We start from the raw sequence: 16,452 nt of genomic DNA on the forward strand, positions 1-16,452 counted from the left end.
AACCTATATCTAAAATTTCAAGTGTCTAGACCCAAAATTGTCGGAGGAGTTTGGTAGAGTTCTTAAAGGTCAAATTGTTGAAATTTGACCCCTTAACAGCCAAATTTCTGGCTGACACCCGTCACATCGATTTTCCCAAATCTCAGTACCCGGTATTTCAAATTTCGAGTCTATAGACTAAAAATTGACAGAGTTATTGCGTGGGGAAATGTACACATGCAGACAGACACACATACACACAGACAGACAGACACGTTCACTTTTATAGATATATAGATTGGAGAATTTTCAACTTTGAAAACAATATTATAAATAATAAAAAAAGAAACTTATTGTGTCAGTAAGTCATTTAATCACCTTCAATCGCTTAATCAACATGCTTCCTCGAATTACGAATAATCTTAAGTTGTTAGGGCATATCAGTTGCTTACTATGAAAAACGGATCGGGAATTAAAAACAAAACAAAACAAAACAATACATTAAATAATGGCTTCCCAGCGATGTTGGTCAAGCACAACCTTCCTTAAACAAATGAACAAAAAATGTTCCTGATATGGGATCTACTTCTTTGCCCCAGATTTATTAGGCTAAACTATTCATGTTATGAAAAAAACTTTTTCCTTACCTGTGTCATTCGTCCTTGTCTCGCCCAAAAGAAAGTCTCTTTTAATTACAAATCTGCACACATACACACAAACGCACATACACACACGCAAACACACACACACACGCATGCACACGCGCGCACACACCCACCCACTTACACATATACCCACACACAAATATATATATATGTATATATATACATAATATATATATATATATATATATATATATATATATATATATATATATATATATATATATTCAAGCAAATATCATTAAATGCACTTTGCTTTATGATTCTCCTTTCTAATTTTCGGATTTTCCGTATAATCTGTTTTGTTATCAAAATCAAAAATATTAATAAATGTTTTATAATTGTTGCTGTCACGGGCGCTTTCGATTCGTCCACGAATCATCATCAGGTGCTGAAGTAAAAGTGCGAATGAGCGAAAATGAGAATTAAAAGTGAAAACTAAAATATACAGTAAACGGTGATAAGTTAAAATATATAGAGTCGATGAAAAGTCGATTTAAATTATAGGTCGATTAAACATTCGAGTATTAAAATCAGCAAGTTCGTGGACGCCGTTAACAAAGTCGGTCCAACACACACACACACACACACACACACACACACACACACACACACACACACACACACACACACACACATATATATGTGTGTATGTATTTCCAATCTCAGTTAAAAAATAAAGTTACGTGTAAAATATCGCAAAATGACTCGAACCGCATTCCTTGTCTAAGTTGTTTTAAATGTATATATGTGAGTAATGGTTTAGTATCTAATAATTACATGTCATCATATATTTAGACATCAACGAATGCAATACAGCTGGACACCGATGTCACATAAATGCCCGATGCGTCAACTCTCTAGGTTCCTATGACTGCGTATGCAAAATTGGCTACAAAGGAGATGGGTTCGTCTGCAACAGTAAGTAATGATTATTCAATATTTTTTTTTCAGTTGAGATAAATTATTCGAAGATTTGGTTTTCATTACCCAGTTTTCAGTTTGCTTAGAATTCTAGAATAAGACATTGATTGATTGATTTATTAATTATTTATTGATTGATTGACTTCATGTGAATGTTTAATCATCTTCTTGTCTCAGATAGTCGGACATTATTGAAATGAGAGTATCCTATATTTTTATGAAGCTACAATGCACCATTGCATGGAATATAATTGCCACATTTGGGTTTTTGCATCTACAGGGTAGCCCACTTAAATTTAGCCCGGGAAAATGTGGTAGAGAGGGATGAGCATTCTTTAATTATTTAAATTACCTGTAGTATTGATTAAATAACCTGTAGGATTGTTTAAATTATTTGTAGCATTGTTTAAATTACCTGTAGCATTGTTTAAATTATCTGTAGTATTGTTTAAATTACCTGTAGCATTGTTTAAATTATCTGTAGTATTGTTTAAATTACGTGTAGCATTGTTTAAATTACATGTAGTATTGTTTAAATTATCTGTAGCATTGTTTAAATTATCTGTAGCATTGTTTAAATTACCTGTAGCATTGTTTAAATTATCTGTAGCATTTTTAAATTATCTGTAGTATTGTTTAAATTATCTGTAGTATTGTTTAAATTACGTGTAGCATTGTTTAAATTACCTGTAGTATTGATTAAATTACCTGTAGGATTGTTTAAATTACGTGTAGCATTATTTAAATTATCTGTAGCATTGTTTAAATTACCTGTAGTATTGTTTAAATTACATGCAGTATTGTTTAAATTACGTGTAGCATTGTTTAAATTATCTGTAGCATTGTTTAAATTATCTGTAGCATTGTTTAAATTACATGTAGTATTGTTTAAATTACGTGTAGCATTATTCAAATTATCTGTAGCATTGTTTAAATTATCTGTAATATTGTTTAAATTACATGTAGTATTGTTGAAATTACGTGTAGCATTGTTTAAATTATCTGTAGAATTGTTTAAATTATCTGTAGCATTGTTTAAATTATCTGTAGCATTGTTTAAATTACCTGTAATATTGTTTAAATTACATGTAGTATTGGTTAAATTATGTGTCGCATTATTTAAATTATCTGTAGCATTGTTTAAATTACCTGTAGTATTGTTTAAATTACATGTAGTATTGTTTAAATTACGTGTAGCATTGTTTAAATTACCTGTAATATTGTTTATATTATCTGTAGCATTATTTAAATTATCTGTAGCATTGTTTTAATTACCTGTAGTATTGTTTAAAATTACATGTAGTATTGTTTAAAATTACATGTAGTATTGTTTAAATTACGTGTAGCATTGTTTAAATTATCTGTAGTATTGTTTAAATTATCTGTAGCATTATTTAAATTATCTGTAGCATTGTTTAAATTACCTGTAATATTGTTTAAATTACATGTAGTATTGTTTCAATTACGTGTAGCATTGTTTAAATTATCTGTAGCATTATTTAAATTATCTGTAGTGTTGTTTAAATTATCTGTAGTGTTGATTAAATTATCTGTAGCATTGTTTAGATTATCTGTAGTGTTGTTTAAATTACCTGTAGTGTTGTTTAAATTATCTGTAGTATTGTTTAAATTATCTGTAGCATTATTTAAATTACCTGTAACATTGTTTAAATTACCTGTGGCATTATTTAAATTACTTGTAGCATTGTTTAAATTACTTGTAGCATTGTTTAAATTACCTGTAGTGTTGTTTAAATTACCTGTAGTGTTGTTTAAATTATCTGTAGTATTGTTTAAATTACCTGTAGAATTATTTAAATTACCTGTAACATTGTTTAAATTACCTGTAGCATTTTTTTATATTATCCGTAGCATTTTTTAAATTACCTATAGCATTATTTAAATTACCTGTAACATTGTTTAAATTACCTGTAACATTATTTAAATTACTTGTAGCATTGTTTAACTTGTAGCATTATTTAAATTACCTGTAGCATTGTTTAACTTAATTGTAGCATTATTTAAATTACCTGTAGCATTGTTTGAAGTATATGTAGTATTGTTTAAATTACTTGTAGGATTGTTTAAATTACCTGTAGTGTTGTTTAAATCATCTCTAGTGTTATGAAAGATGCTAGAAGTTCCCCCCTGTGTACAGCTATACATTTCTGGACACATTTAACAACGTTTGTAGATACTGCCTATGGATCTTTGGTGATTCTCCTGATAGCGTTAGTAATCTTCACTTTTAGTTGGTCTAGATTGTGAGGATTATTTGCATTAACTTTTTGTTTTAAAGTCCTTCAAAGATAAAACTCACATGATGACAGTCCGGGGAACGTAGTGGCCATAACCCTTTGCTTATTCTTCTGATAGGCTTCCACAATCACTATTTTCTGCTGCAACGAAAACACCATGCTTAAAAAAGTTTAAATGTTGATTTTAAGAAATTAAGAAGCTTAATCTGAAAAAATATTGATTAGAGAAAGATTAGAGAGATCGGGTTATTTTTAAGTAGGTCGCTTAATCTAAAAAAAAAAAAAAGAAATTAATAGATCGGCTACTTTTAAGTGGGGAACCCTGTACAACTAATCTCTCACTGTTAAGGTTCACAAAAGACTAACTATTTATATAGGTTCCGTACTATTAACTAAGCTACAACCTCTGACCAATCGCCGCTATGTAATATCCTTGTGTCTGTTTTGCAAGTATTTAATGGAAACTAGCTATATAGTGGCAGGTGCCCTTCGAAATTTCTGCACGAAAAAAAAAAAAATAAAAAAAAAATAATAATAATAATAGTAGTAATATTAATAATAACCCAGTCCGTCTTGTGAGAACTTTATGGATGCTGAGAATTCCATTTCTCACTAACGCTCTGAATTACAAATCTGCACACCTACACACTTACACACATACCCACACGCACACGCGCGCGCACACACACACTTACACACACACTTACACATATACCCACACACAAATATATATATATATACACACACACACACGCACACACACACACACACACATATATATATATATATATATATATATATATATATATATATATATATATATATATATATATATTCAAGCAAATATCATTAAATGCAACGGATTCACTTTGCTTTATGATTCTCCTTTCTAATTTTCGGATTTTCCGTATAATCTTTTTTGTATCAAAATTAAAAATATTAATAAAAGTTCCATAATTGTTGTTGTCACGAGCGTTTTCGATTCGTCGACGAATCATCATCAGGTATTGAAGTAAAAGTGCGAATGAGCGAAAATGAGAATTAAAAGTGAAAACTAAAATATACAGTAAACGGTGATAAGTCTGTCTTGTGAGAACTTTATTGATGCTGAGAATTCCATTTCTCACTAACGCTCTGAATTATTCGACCATCGACCGAACTCTGCCAGTTTCCCTTGGATGTGCGTCGATTATTTTACACCTTCATTTTCCTAGGATAACACAATACGGATGATGACTTTCGTGGTCAGTGGCGCCACATTCAGCCCAAACCCTAGTCTAGTTAGGCAGTTTTATCTTGTTGCGAAATACAACCGTGATGAATGGACACAAAGGTGTATGCCGAGCAAAAGAAAAAAAAGTCAATTTTTTAAAGTTTGACCCCTATCATAACCCCTTAACGTTTATTATTTTGGGTTCAAATCAAGCTATTAAGTTAGATCCATGTCCAAGGAATCTATATCTAAAATTACAAGTGTTTAGACCCAAAAAATCGTCAGGAGTTTGGTAGAGTTCTCAAAGGTAAAATCGTTAAACTTTGACACCTTAACAGCCAAATTTCTGGCCGCAAACCGATCACATAGATTTTCTCAAATCTCAGTATCCTGTATATCAAATTTCGAGTCTGTAGACTAAAAATTGACAGAGTTATTGCGTAGGGAAATGTACACAGACACATACACAGACACACAGACACGTTCACTTTTAAAGATATATAGATTTGCGTTAATAATTACTTTAATTCCATTAATAGTTGAAAAATATCTTGGTTTTCTTATTTGTAGGTACGTGTATTGATGACCGTAATTGCAAGGATAACGCCATTTGCAACATGGATATCCAGATGTGTGAATGCGAAGATGGCTATGATGGTCCATCCGAAAACTGTACAGGTAGGATATTCCAGTTTAGTCTTTCCCTCAGACATACAGACAGATATGATCCGACCCACCTCACAATTTCACACAGATGTTCACTATTTTTTTTTCGAAACATGTTTCTTGTGAATCTAAGCACACGTTTTAATATTTCTTTAAGCCATGAACTGACAACGTTTTATTCATTTAGGTTATTGAGTGTTTCTTGGTTAAACCCTTTCCCGAACTATCACTAGAAGAAATACTAATGAATAAGGCGTCACATTCTTGATATTTCTATTTTCAGAAATTAATTTATTGATATTTTAGTACTTATGCACTTTTGTTACCATGCTGAAATAATAACGTTATTATTTTGAAAGCCATACTTAACAAGGGGGGAGGGTATTTTGTAACTATCCTGTGCTTGCACCTAACAATTTAATTAAAAAAGATATCGTGAAACTTGAATTTAACATGAAAAAAACTATTTAAAAATAGCGCGGTGACAAAAGTGCATAAACACCGATATTTTCTCATTTGAAAGGAAACACTATAATTTCTGTTTCTTTACCACGGTCTGTTGGTATTTGTAATTGTGTGAAATATACTCCGTATGTCAGGTTTCAAATTTCCAAAATGGCTACTTTACATGGAGCTGCCAAAATAGAAATGGCGGCAGAAACGATTCAAGGACAGCTTAATAGCCTTCCTCAAACGGTTCGATTTGTATTCCAACTCGTGGGAACACCTAGTTCAAGATATACGTTCCTGGCGTATCTCAAGCCACAAAGGAAGCTAGAAGTGTGCATGTGCACATATTGTAGAAAGCGAGAGGAATGTACTATTAGAAAAGTTAGTGTAGTCAGCCCCCCTACTACAGAATCATCTTACTGGTATCCGACATACGGGAGATAATTCACAACTAAAATCGGTCTGGCGAGCTATCTCCGGACAGACAGAACTATTACATAAAGAGGGTCATCTTCGTAAGAGTTGGATTAACACAATAATCGTTAAAGCTCCATAAAATTGATACAAAGATATAACGAAGTCACCGTCACGTATGCATATAATCGTGGCGCGAGGCGACGTCACAGCGAACGAAAGAAAGAGAAAATTAATAGAGAAAAAAAAAAGCACGTGACGGCGAGACTTTTAAGCACGTGTCGATACAGCGGAGTTTTTTCTAACCACGTGGCGGCAAAATAAGAACTTTAAAACAAAATGCAGGGCCAATTCAATTTATCTCCGAACGTTTTACAAAATTTTTGGATGACCATATTGTCGGTGTCTCATAAAATACATGTCAGGCGACCGGTAATAACAGCCATTTCTGTCAACTAAACGAACAAAACTCGTGTCGAATTTATTTTACTTTGTTCCTTTGCGAAACTTTCATAAACAACGTCAGAGCCGAATTATATGAAGAAGCCACGTTACAGATGCCTGAGTGGGTTTCATAGCAATTGCCTACGGTTTCTTTATCATTAAAAATTCAAAATGTTCTGAATCACATATTGACCAACCCTGTTATACTGGTATTTTATTCAGTGGACGATAACATTCTCTTGACAGTGTCCTAACATTTGTTTATTACTATTTTAGTATATTTGATTAATAATTTCGATTGTCAGTGTGCGTCAAAAGATGGCCCAGACTTTGATCAAAGAGATTACGCAGTCATCTGTCTATATCAGTCTGTTTGGTACTCAAATTATATATGTTACAAATAGATTCATATTACTATTGTTTTTATATTTGGTCAATTGAATATGACTATGTATTATCTTTATCCACTTATACTTAATTGGTCCCCCGACAAAGGAGAGTCGATCTAGTAATTCACTCCCGTAAATGTAAATTTTTGCCAGAACGAATGTTCTAGGATGATTCTGGTTGCTCTGTAGTGACCATTATAGAGGAAAAATTGTTGGTCCCCCGACAAAAGAAGAACTGGCAATAGTAATTCACTTCCGTTCGTCTGATTGTCCGTTCGTTTGTTCGCACTCTTCTAAATAACGACGCCTTGGAGTTTTATTAAATTTTGCACAATTAGACATGGTGAAGTAAACTTTTGCCAGAACGGATTTTCCAGGATAACTCTAGCTGCCCCTAGGGGCCATTATAGAGGTAAAATTACCCGAAATCGTTCGTTTGTTCGTTTATTCGACACTTTTCTCTGTAACCACGCTTTGGAAAATGTGCACAAGCATTGTTATATTGGGTTTCATTTTAAAGAGAGTCTTAGAGTCTTATTAGTAAAGATATGAGTCTTAGTGAGTGTTCTTGTCTTATTATAGTGAGGGATGTTGTAAGACTCAGAGAGAGAGAGAGAGATTTTTGTTGTAAGAGACTTAGAGATATTGTTCATGTTAGGAGAGATTCATATTTATATTAAAACTGTTTATTCTTTAGATGCTGTAGATTGGAAGAGAAGGAGAAGCTCTTTGAGTGAGGACATGATGATGTTGAGACGTGTATGTAAAGACATATAACACAAATATATAATACAATTGGACTTTACCTTTGTATAAGAATCATATACACAAGACGAGCTTTACAAAACACATGATGGTTTATTCTTCACACGGCCGTGTTCCATCACCAAGAATTCAAAGTCTCACATTTTTCCTTGAAGTGACGTCTCGCTCCCAGACGAATGCCTCCCTCTGAGTTTTCTCACTGACTGTTTTCTAACTAAAGTTTTTCTCTATTCCTCGAACTTTCTATTTTCCGTGAGGTCATACACATGTTAAAACATGTGCATTCTTTCACGTGTCCTGGACATACGTGTCCAAAACTTTTTCTATTTCTACAAAAGGAATTTTAACCTATATTCAATATGTTAAAAACATTATCTTATAAGCTGCATTCTTTCAATTTAAAATTTCATAACAAACTTGATAGTTAACGTTCTTTCCTTGAAATATTTATCTATTTCTAAACAAATGTTTGTTTTACATTTTTAAATTCTCACGCGTAATCTATTTCTAAACTAGATTACGAGGTTCGAATTTCGCCTATGCCATTTCATTTTCATTTTAACTAAATTCTCCATTTTTATACTTACATGAAAATGGGACAGCCCTTATCGTGTAACAGCATTAGTCACGGTGAAAGTAAATTTTTCTCAGAACTGACTTTCCGGGATAACTCTGGTTGCTTCTAGGGGTCATTATAGGGGTAAAATTACCCCAAATCGTTCGTCCATTCGTTTGTTCACACTTTTCTCAATAACCACGACTTGGATTATTAAAAAAGTTTTGCAGAAACATTAGTTATGGTGAAAGTAAATTTTTGCCAGAACACCTAGCTTGTCTATGGAGCGTGCGTTTATACCGGATGAAATGAATCACATAACGGATCGGCTTGGAAATTATATTAGTATTCGTCATCAACTTAGTTAAGAAATTCTTGTCATTTTTTTTATTTCTTTTGTTTTTACAAGTATCTTTCTATCAGTGACGAATTTGCAAAACAACGTGCTTTAATTAAGAATAGCAAACAATTATCTCCTTTTGTTCGAAGGAGATATGGTTATGAACATCATGGAAGCAAACATATATTACATTTTTCAAGCACCATGTTAACAGACACCGAGATTAAAGTCTTATCAAAAGGATTAGATTTCTGTGTCCCCCCTATTATTATAGATAAAGAGATAACCCTTGCTGCGTTCGAGGTTCTGTTATCTCAGATTATACATCATACCTCTATTTTACTGCATAATATTCCTACAATCGGATCCAGTTTAGTTGATCTGGTACACCGATACAGTAACGCTCCTATTGACCACGGGGATTTTGTTTGGAACAAAACATACTTTAAAACCATTAAAGAACTAAAATCAAATTCTGATATTTATATATGCCAACCAGACAAAGGAGCAGGAGTCGTGATCATGGATCGTTCAGACTACGTCGAGAAAATGTTATTATTCCGAACAAGTCATCTAAATTCCGTAAACTTGGACCTATCGGGTTGGCAGATAATACTTGCAAAAATGAAATCAAAATGCAAAAGCGTCTTCTTGGATTATATAAAAAGAATATTTCTCGAATGACGTTATGACAGGATTAGACCTTCTGGATCATTACGTCCCAGACTTTACGGTCTACCTAAAATACATAAGCAAGGTATCCCACTGAGACCTATTTTATCTATGATAGGCTCCGCTCAACATTCTTTGGCTAAGTGGCTTTAAAAATTTTGCAACCTGTGCGTGAGTTATATACTATGTACTATATACCTAATTCTTTCCGGCTTGTTGAGTATTTCCGTGGGTTAAATCCGGTTTTTGAGACATCTTTTATGTGTTGTTTTGATGTCTCTAGTCTTTTTACCAATGTACCATTGGATGAGACTATACATATTTGCAGCGACACACTCTATTGTGGTCGCCTGACTCCTCCCCAGTTTTCTAAGGAGATATTCACAGAACTCGTATTAATGTGTACTAAATTATACAGTTTAGCTTCGCTGATATTATGTACAGTCAGGTCAACAGGGTCTCAATGGGATGCCCATTGGCCCCAACTCTACCTGATATTTTCGTCGCTTATTATGAATCTGTTCTTTTCAGTTCAGGAACTAAACCCACGACGTAAGTTAGATATGTTGACGATACTTTTGCAATGTTTTCATCGCCAGATAAAGCGTCAGCAATTTTCTATGAGTTGAATTCCCTGTATGGGGCTCTGCAGTACACTATGGAATGAGAGCAAGAAAACACTCTTCTCTTCTTGGATGTTCTTGTTGGTCGTTCAAGAAGTGGCTTTCTCACTACCATTTACAGGAAGCCGAATTTTACTCGCTTGCATGTCAACTGGTCTTCTTTTGTACCTAAATCGCGAAGAATCGGCTTAATTAACACGTTGGTACATAGAGCCCGCATAATTTGTTCATCTATTAAATTGAACACCGAACTGGATAAGATCAGGGATATTTCCATTGGTAATGGTTATCCTGAAGACCTTATTAATGATTGTATAAATAAAAAGATTGCTGATTTCAAATTCCCTAAAATATTTCGCCCTTTAAAATGCCGTGTTTACTTAAAATTGCCGTGGATACGGGATAATGGTACAGAATTAAGTAAACAGATGGTTAGAAGTGATATTAATTGCTTCTACTCTGTTTCCTTGCGTTTGGTATTTACTACTAGACCTGCCATTCATTCTTTTTTAAAGGCTCGTTTGCTTTACATCCAAAATAGTAACATTATTTATCAATTTAAATGCCAGTGTGATGCTACGGACGGACTTCCCTGCATTTGCAGACTTGTATAATCCAGCACATTCCATCTAAGATTAGACAGGGTAAAGTGGGATCTGTGGGTCTCCCTTCCTCAACGATTTTGGACTCCGCAATTGGTCAACATCTGAGTGAGAATCCAGTATAAAAAAGAGTGATTTCAGATACTTCATAGAGCGGATTCTAAAAATCATTTAAACATTTTAGAATCTTTCTCTATCGCAATTCGTAAACATTTTTTTGTGCCGGCAGAAGGAATTCTTAAAAGCGCTAAATCTTTTCGGAGAAATTTGACCACCTCCCCATTTAACTTTTTTTTCCATCGCGGTGCTATTTTAATCGCTTTTTATACGCTTTATTTAATCAAATTATTCGTTTTAACCGTCCTGTATTGGAATCTTTAATTTATAAAAGATCCCCCATTGATCTTTTTTTCGTCAATAATATTATTACAATGCTATCGATTTCTCTTGATGAGATCATGGCTGAAGGGGCTCTTGAGAAATTTCCGCTTATTTTCAAGTATTATATATATATATATATATATATTATAAATCCCAGATGAAGAGCGTGTTTTGCTATTAGTTCACTTACACTAAAATAGCAATTTATTTTTACTTTTATAAGTCGTTGGTATTTTACATAATTTAATTGTTATCATTAATATAATGGCTCATTCATCAATCCTTGTGACGTTTACACCTGTTTCACTTTCACACTGCCATCAGATATTTTGACTTTAATACTTATATATAATACTTTTTTTTTTCAAATTTTTTGAAGACATCGATGAGTGTGCGTCTGGTCACAATTGTCATAAGGACGCCATTTGCACGAATCTACCTGGATCTTACAACTGTAGCTGCAAACCCGGTCTTTATGGTGATGGAATAGACTGTTCGCGTAAGTATGGAGATTTTAAGATCCCGAAGATAATTTGTAAGAAAATAATCGTAAGGATTTGTCACAATAGAATTTATATTTGTCGTTTGTATCCCTCTATCACAAAAGGAAATAAGAACCAGACATTCTTAATCGACGATATATACATGTAAAAACAGGAAAAAAATGTAAACGCTACATATTAGGGACCCTACTTCAATAGCGATTGCGTCAGCTAGTATAATTTCTTTACAAAGGTCACATTGAGTGTATAATAACCCAGATCTGTGTGATACAATCGTTTCTAGGGTCGAATGGAAAATGGATGACGTAAAGTTAACGCAGTGGGCAACAGGCCAAACGGTGGGCAGAACACGGGTTGAACAATGAACGAATAACGGATAATGAATGACTTCACGTTTACTGAGATAAGGGCAAACTTATGTTTTTAAATCAGTTTCTCCTTGAAAACTGTGAGAATGAAACGCCGCCAATGATGTAGAACACCATTAATCTCAGCGAATGTTACCGGCGTCTCTATCCGCGTGCCACATTATATCAGTTTAGTTGAGCAGTTAAGAACTAAGTAATTAGCGCCATACTTTCCAAATAAAAAGCTTGAAGCAAACCCAGCGAACGTCTCTTTGTGTTTCCTTTCTTAATGCCAAAAAGCTTATTACTATAGCAATGAGGATTAGCAATTAGAATGAAGCATTTTTTTATGGTTTAAATTGATGCGTAGATAATATTCATGGATGAATTTAAAGAAAGAAGAGAAAAGAGGTATATGAAGAAACGATAGAAAAAAAAGAACGCGCGGGAAAAAGGACTTCGACAATTAGTTTCACACACAAAAATTTCGCTTCTAAAAATATAAAAAAAGGTTTTCACATCGTTATACATTCTCAAAATCTGGCTCTTGCTGATTATGTTCATGTTAATTTAAGTTTTACTTATACAGTGTTATGCCATTTGATTTTATACTAGCCATCATTTTTGCCTGGACGAGAAAGAGGCTAGAAATTTTGAGTCTTTTTCCTACACTAACACCAAAATATTACAATCGAGGATAAAATTTGTTATATATTTACTTGATCTTGACTGATAGCTACCCACGAATCTATATACGCAACGACAATGAAAAAAAAAACAAAACAACAACAGCGGCGACAGGGCAATAATTATAATTTTTAATTCTACATTCTTCGAGAAACTGTTCGGTAACATTTGCTTTCCCGACAGTGATTCCAGCTCATGTTTCCAGATTAATCATTTTGTTTAGGCAGATTCTTGTTTCTTGTTTCACGACATATCTACTTAATAACAAGTCCAACTATATAATAATAATAATAATAATAATAATAATAATAATAGTAATAATAGTAATAATAATAATAATAATAATAATACGAATATGAGCAAACCTGCAATCAGATAAAATCACTTTTATATATAGTTTTTACTGCTGCAAAGACAAAACATGAAACACTACATGGAACCAAGAACACTGAAGCCGCATGTCTATAAGTTATCTAACTACAACCCCACCCCAAGCCTACCAATGCCACATCACTGCACCCTCCTCCAAAAAAAGCAGAGTCAAAGAGAAAGGAAAAAACGGAGAACAAGACCAAGCCTCCACTGGATAAGTGCGAAGAGAACTGGGACCGTGGGAGGCTTATTGCCACTCAAATTCTAGTGAAGACCAATAGCGGCTATTTCGATAATGATAATTTATTTGAAAATGTTATCGAAAGAGGTGGAGAATACTGGAAACCTGGTGAGACGTGTTGTCACTCAGCTTCCAGGGAACACCACCGGCTGTTGTCAAGGAGAGATCTTTGATGACCTGTGTGAAAGCTCCTTGTAATAATAATAATAATAATAATAATAATAATAATAATAATAGTAATAAACTAAAACCGAAAGGGAACCAAGAAAACCGAAAGCGCAAAATACTACCCCCCCCACAAAATATGGTGGCGTCTACATCGGATGACGCCACATAAGAGTTGCGAACGGTTTCGGAGGATCGAAGGCTACGTGCATTAGCCAGACCTCTACCAGTAAAGAATTTAAGGTAAGAAATCAACAAAAAACTGAAACAGAAATGGTTTGAGAAAAAATGCATGGCCAATTCAGTAGTGATTTACAAAAAGCAGTGGACAAGGGAAAAAGCTGGCGATAGTTGTCAAAATGTAACTTGAAGCTGGGAGAGAAGCCGTAGTATGTGTTGCAAAATGGAGTTATCGCTCAAGACAAATTATGAGAAATATCACATTAATAAGACGACAGAAAGTCCCATATGTCTACTGTGTAGACAAACAGATGCGAATGTACAACATACCGTCAGTAGTTGTGAGAAGTTAAAGAGGCGCCATGACAATATTCCGATAAAGTGCAATTGGAAAATATATAAGAAATGTAATTAGTGTAAAACAGCAAGAGAATGTTCCAGAATGGGGTGGTGGGAGGTGATAATGTGAAATTATTGTGAAATATGAATATCCAATGTGAGAATTTTATTTAAAGAAGGAAACCGAATTTAAGCAAAAAGGAACACAAGACAATAATCATTGATAAGGCAGTACCAGTTGCTGTGAACATGGAAGAAAAGAAAATAAGGTCGAAAATATTAAGATTAAGGATGGCGGAGAAAGTAAAAGTTGTAACTGTTTTGATGGGAGCTTTGGGGAGTGTGGCGGAGAGAGTAAAATTTGTAACTGGGGAGTGTGGTAAAAGAATTTGACAAGTGAATCGAGAATATTGGGATACATTGCAATTTTTGAGTGCTTCAGAATATTCCCGTGTTGTGAACCGAGATACACTTGCTGAAAGTGTGGCAGGCCTAAGAGAATATACTTGATAGCCTATGGTTATTTGTTAGGATGTCTCTATCAGATTATAATTGGCAATGTCAACAGACAGACACATGTGACAACAGAAATAATAATAAAAAATAAACTAAAAATATAATTAATATTTAAGAACATATCTCAATTACATATATACGGCATAATTACGTTGACACACCGGTTCCCGTCAGAATTCGCAAGTTAAGCAACGTCGACCCTGGTCAGTACAAAAATGAGTGACCACTTCGGAATTCCAAGTGCTGTATATGCTCTCTCTGCTTATCTCAGCATTGTTTCCAGTCAGGCTTGGACGTCTTTTTGCAACTCAACCCAAGCAGTGACAATTCAGAAGTGTGGTTGGGGATTACGCAACATTAGCCTCACAATTACACGTGTAGCTAACTTATAGACTGCCCCTTGTCTCTTGAGACTGAATGGAGGCATCGAACTCTGTTACCAATAATAATGAAGTCCTACGTTAGATACAAGAGGGAAGGACATTAACTGGTATATGAATAAATACCTTTTCAAAAGTTGATTGAAAAGGATGGGATACCTAAAAACATCAGAACTTCAACATTGGCGTATACCCTATAAAGTGGAAAAGAGGAAAAATAAAGAAAATGTGAAATAAAATGAAACTATTACTCACACGTATCCAAAAGACAATACATTGTTTTATTTTCGTGTTTTACTGTTCTTTAATTCATGCCATTATTTCGTGTTCAAACTTTTCCACAATTACATCAAAATCTATTAATACTGTTTGGCGTTAAACGTTATCCGCGAACCAACACACGTTGTGTGCAGTTTCAGTCGCAAAGTAGACCAAGACAAATTAATTGGAAATAACTCAAACCAGCTTTCTCTCTGTAGCAACATTTATTTCCTCATTGGTACAGCCGTGACATGACCCACGTGATACAGAATGTTCTCCACGTCTCTCACGGGATCTCGAACGTTATCTCTTCTCCCTCAGGATAAATCTCTTTTTCTTTTTTATGTAGTCTTTTTTTCTTCCCTGGTGACGTCACCTCGCAGGCATTTACATACGCGCATTCGCTCTTTGTTACAACTGTACACAGGTATATTTAATTTTATTTAAGTGTTTAATCAGCACTACGTTTATGTTTTCCTTTTTAAAATTATTTTTCAGGAACTCCACCCACATGTCAAGGTGTACTTGATCTGAACCCACTTGCGAGAACAGGTTATTACCAAATTGACCCTGATGGTTCAGGACCTTTAAAACGCATAAAAGTAGGTTTCACTTTCGAAAACTATATAATTACTTTTACCTATATTAATTACGATGCTTGTCCTTACAAAATATAATGGGGGAAATATGGCAGGTTCAAATAAATAATCAGGTAAACCTTTTCATGTACTTTCGAGTCAAGCAATAGTAGATACAGCAAACATTAGAGAAATTTATGGAGTAGAATTTTAATTAAAAAAATATAAACTACTTTCGTCATTCGTATTAGTTGGATTTACTGTTCTCACCTTCAGCGTCATTTTCATAAAGTTCTGGTCGATGTAACCTTCTACCTTCTTCAGGTATATCTTGTCAAACTCGGCAATGTTTCTGTCGAACTCGGGGGTTTTGACGAAATTTCGAACGGAGTCCTTTATTTACATCACGTGGTAGCATGCTCTTGTTCCATCAGCCATGACAAGATAGAAGTCCTAAGTAATTCGCAATTGTATTTTTGGTCCCCCACTCTGAGAATTGAACCATTCATCCTTCAGGAGAATAACACTTTTACAATCGATTTTTC

The 16,452-nt window shown here is 34.0% G+C and overlaps 1 protein-coding gene across 1 annotated transcript in view; it reads left to right on the top strand.

Moving 5' to 3' along the window:
• Window positions 1–16,452, top strand: part of LOC145246702 (uncharacterized) — a 329,042-nt gene that overhangs the window by 99,961 nt on the left and 212,629 nt on the right. Inside the window, exons 5-8 of the mRNA XM_080108431.1 lie at window positions 1,440–1,562; window positions 5,607–5,714; window positions 11,718–11,837; window positions 15,828–15,931. Of these exons, the coding sequence (XP_079964557.1) occupies window positions 1,440–1,562; window positions 5,607–5,714; window positions 11,718–11,837; window positions 15,828–15,931 (455 nt within the window). The remainder of the gene's footprint in view (window positions 1–1,439; window positions 1,563–5,606; window positions 5,715–11,717; window positions 11,838–15,827; window positions 15,932–16,452) is intronic.

The sequence above is a fragment of the Euprymna scolopes genome, chromosome 24 (assembly GCF_053919585.1).
Source record: "Euprymna scolopes isolate OS-2025 chromosome 24, ASM5391958v1, whole genome shotgun sequence".
Taxonomy (NCBI): Eukaryota; Metazoa; Mollusca; class Cephalopoda; order Sepiida; family Sepiolidae; genus Euprymna; species Euprymna scolopes.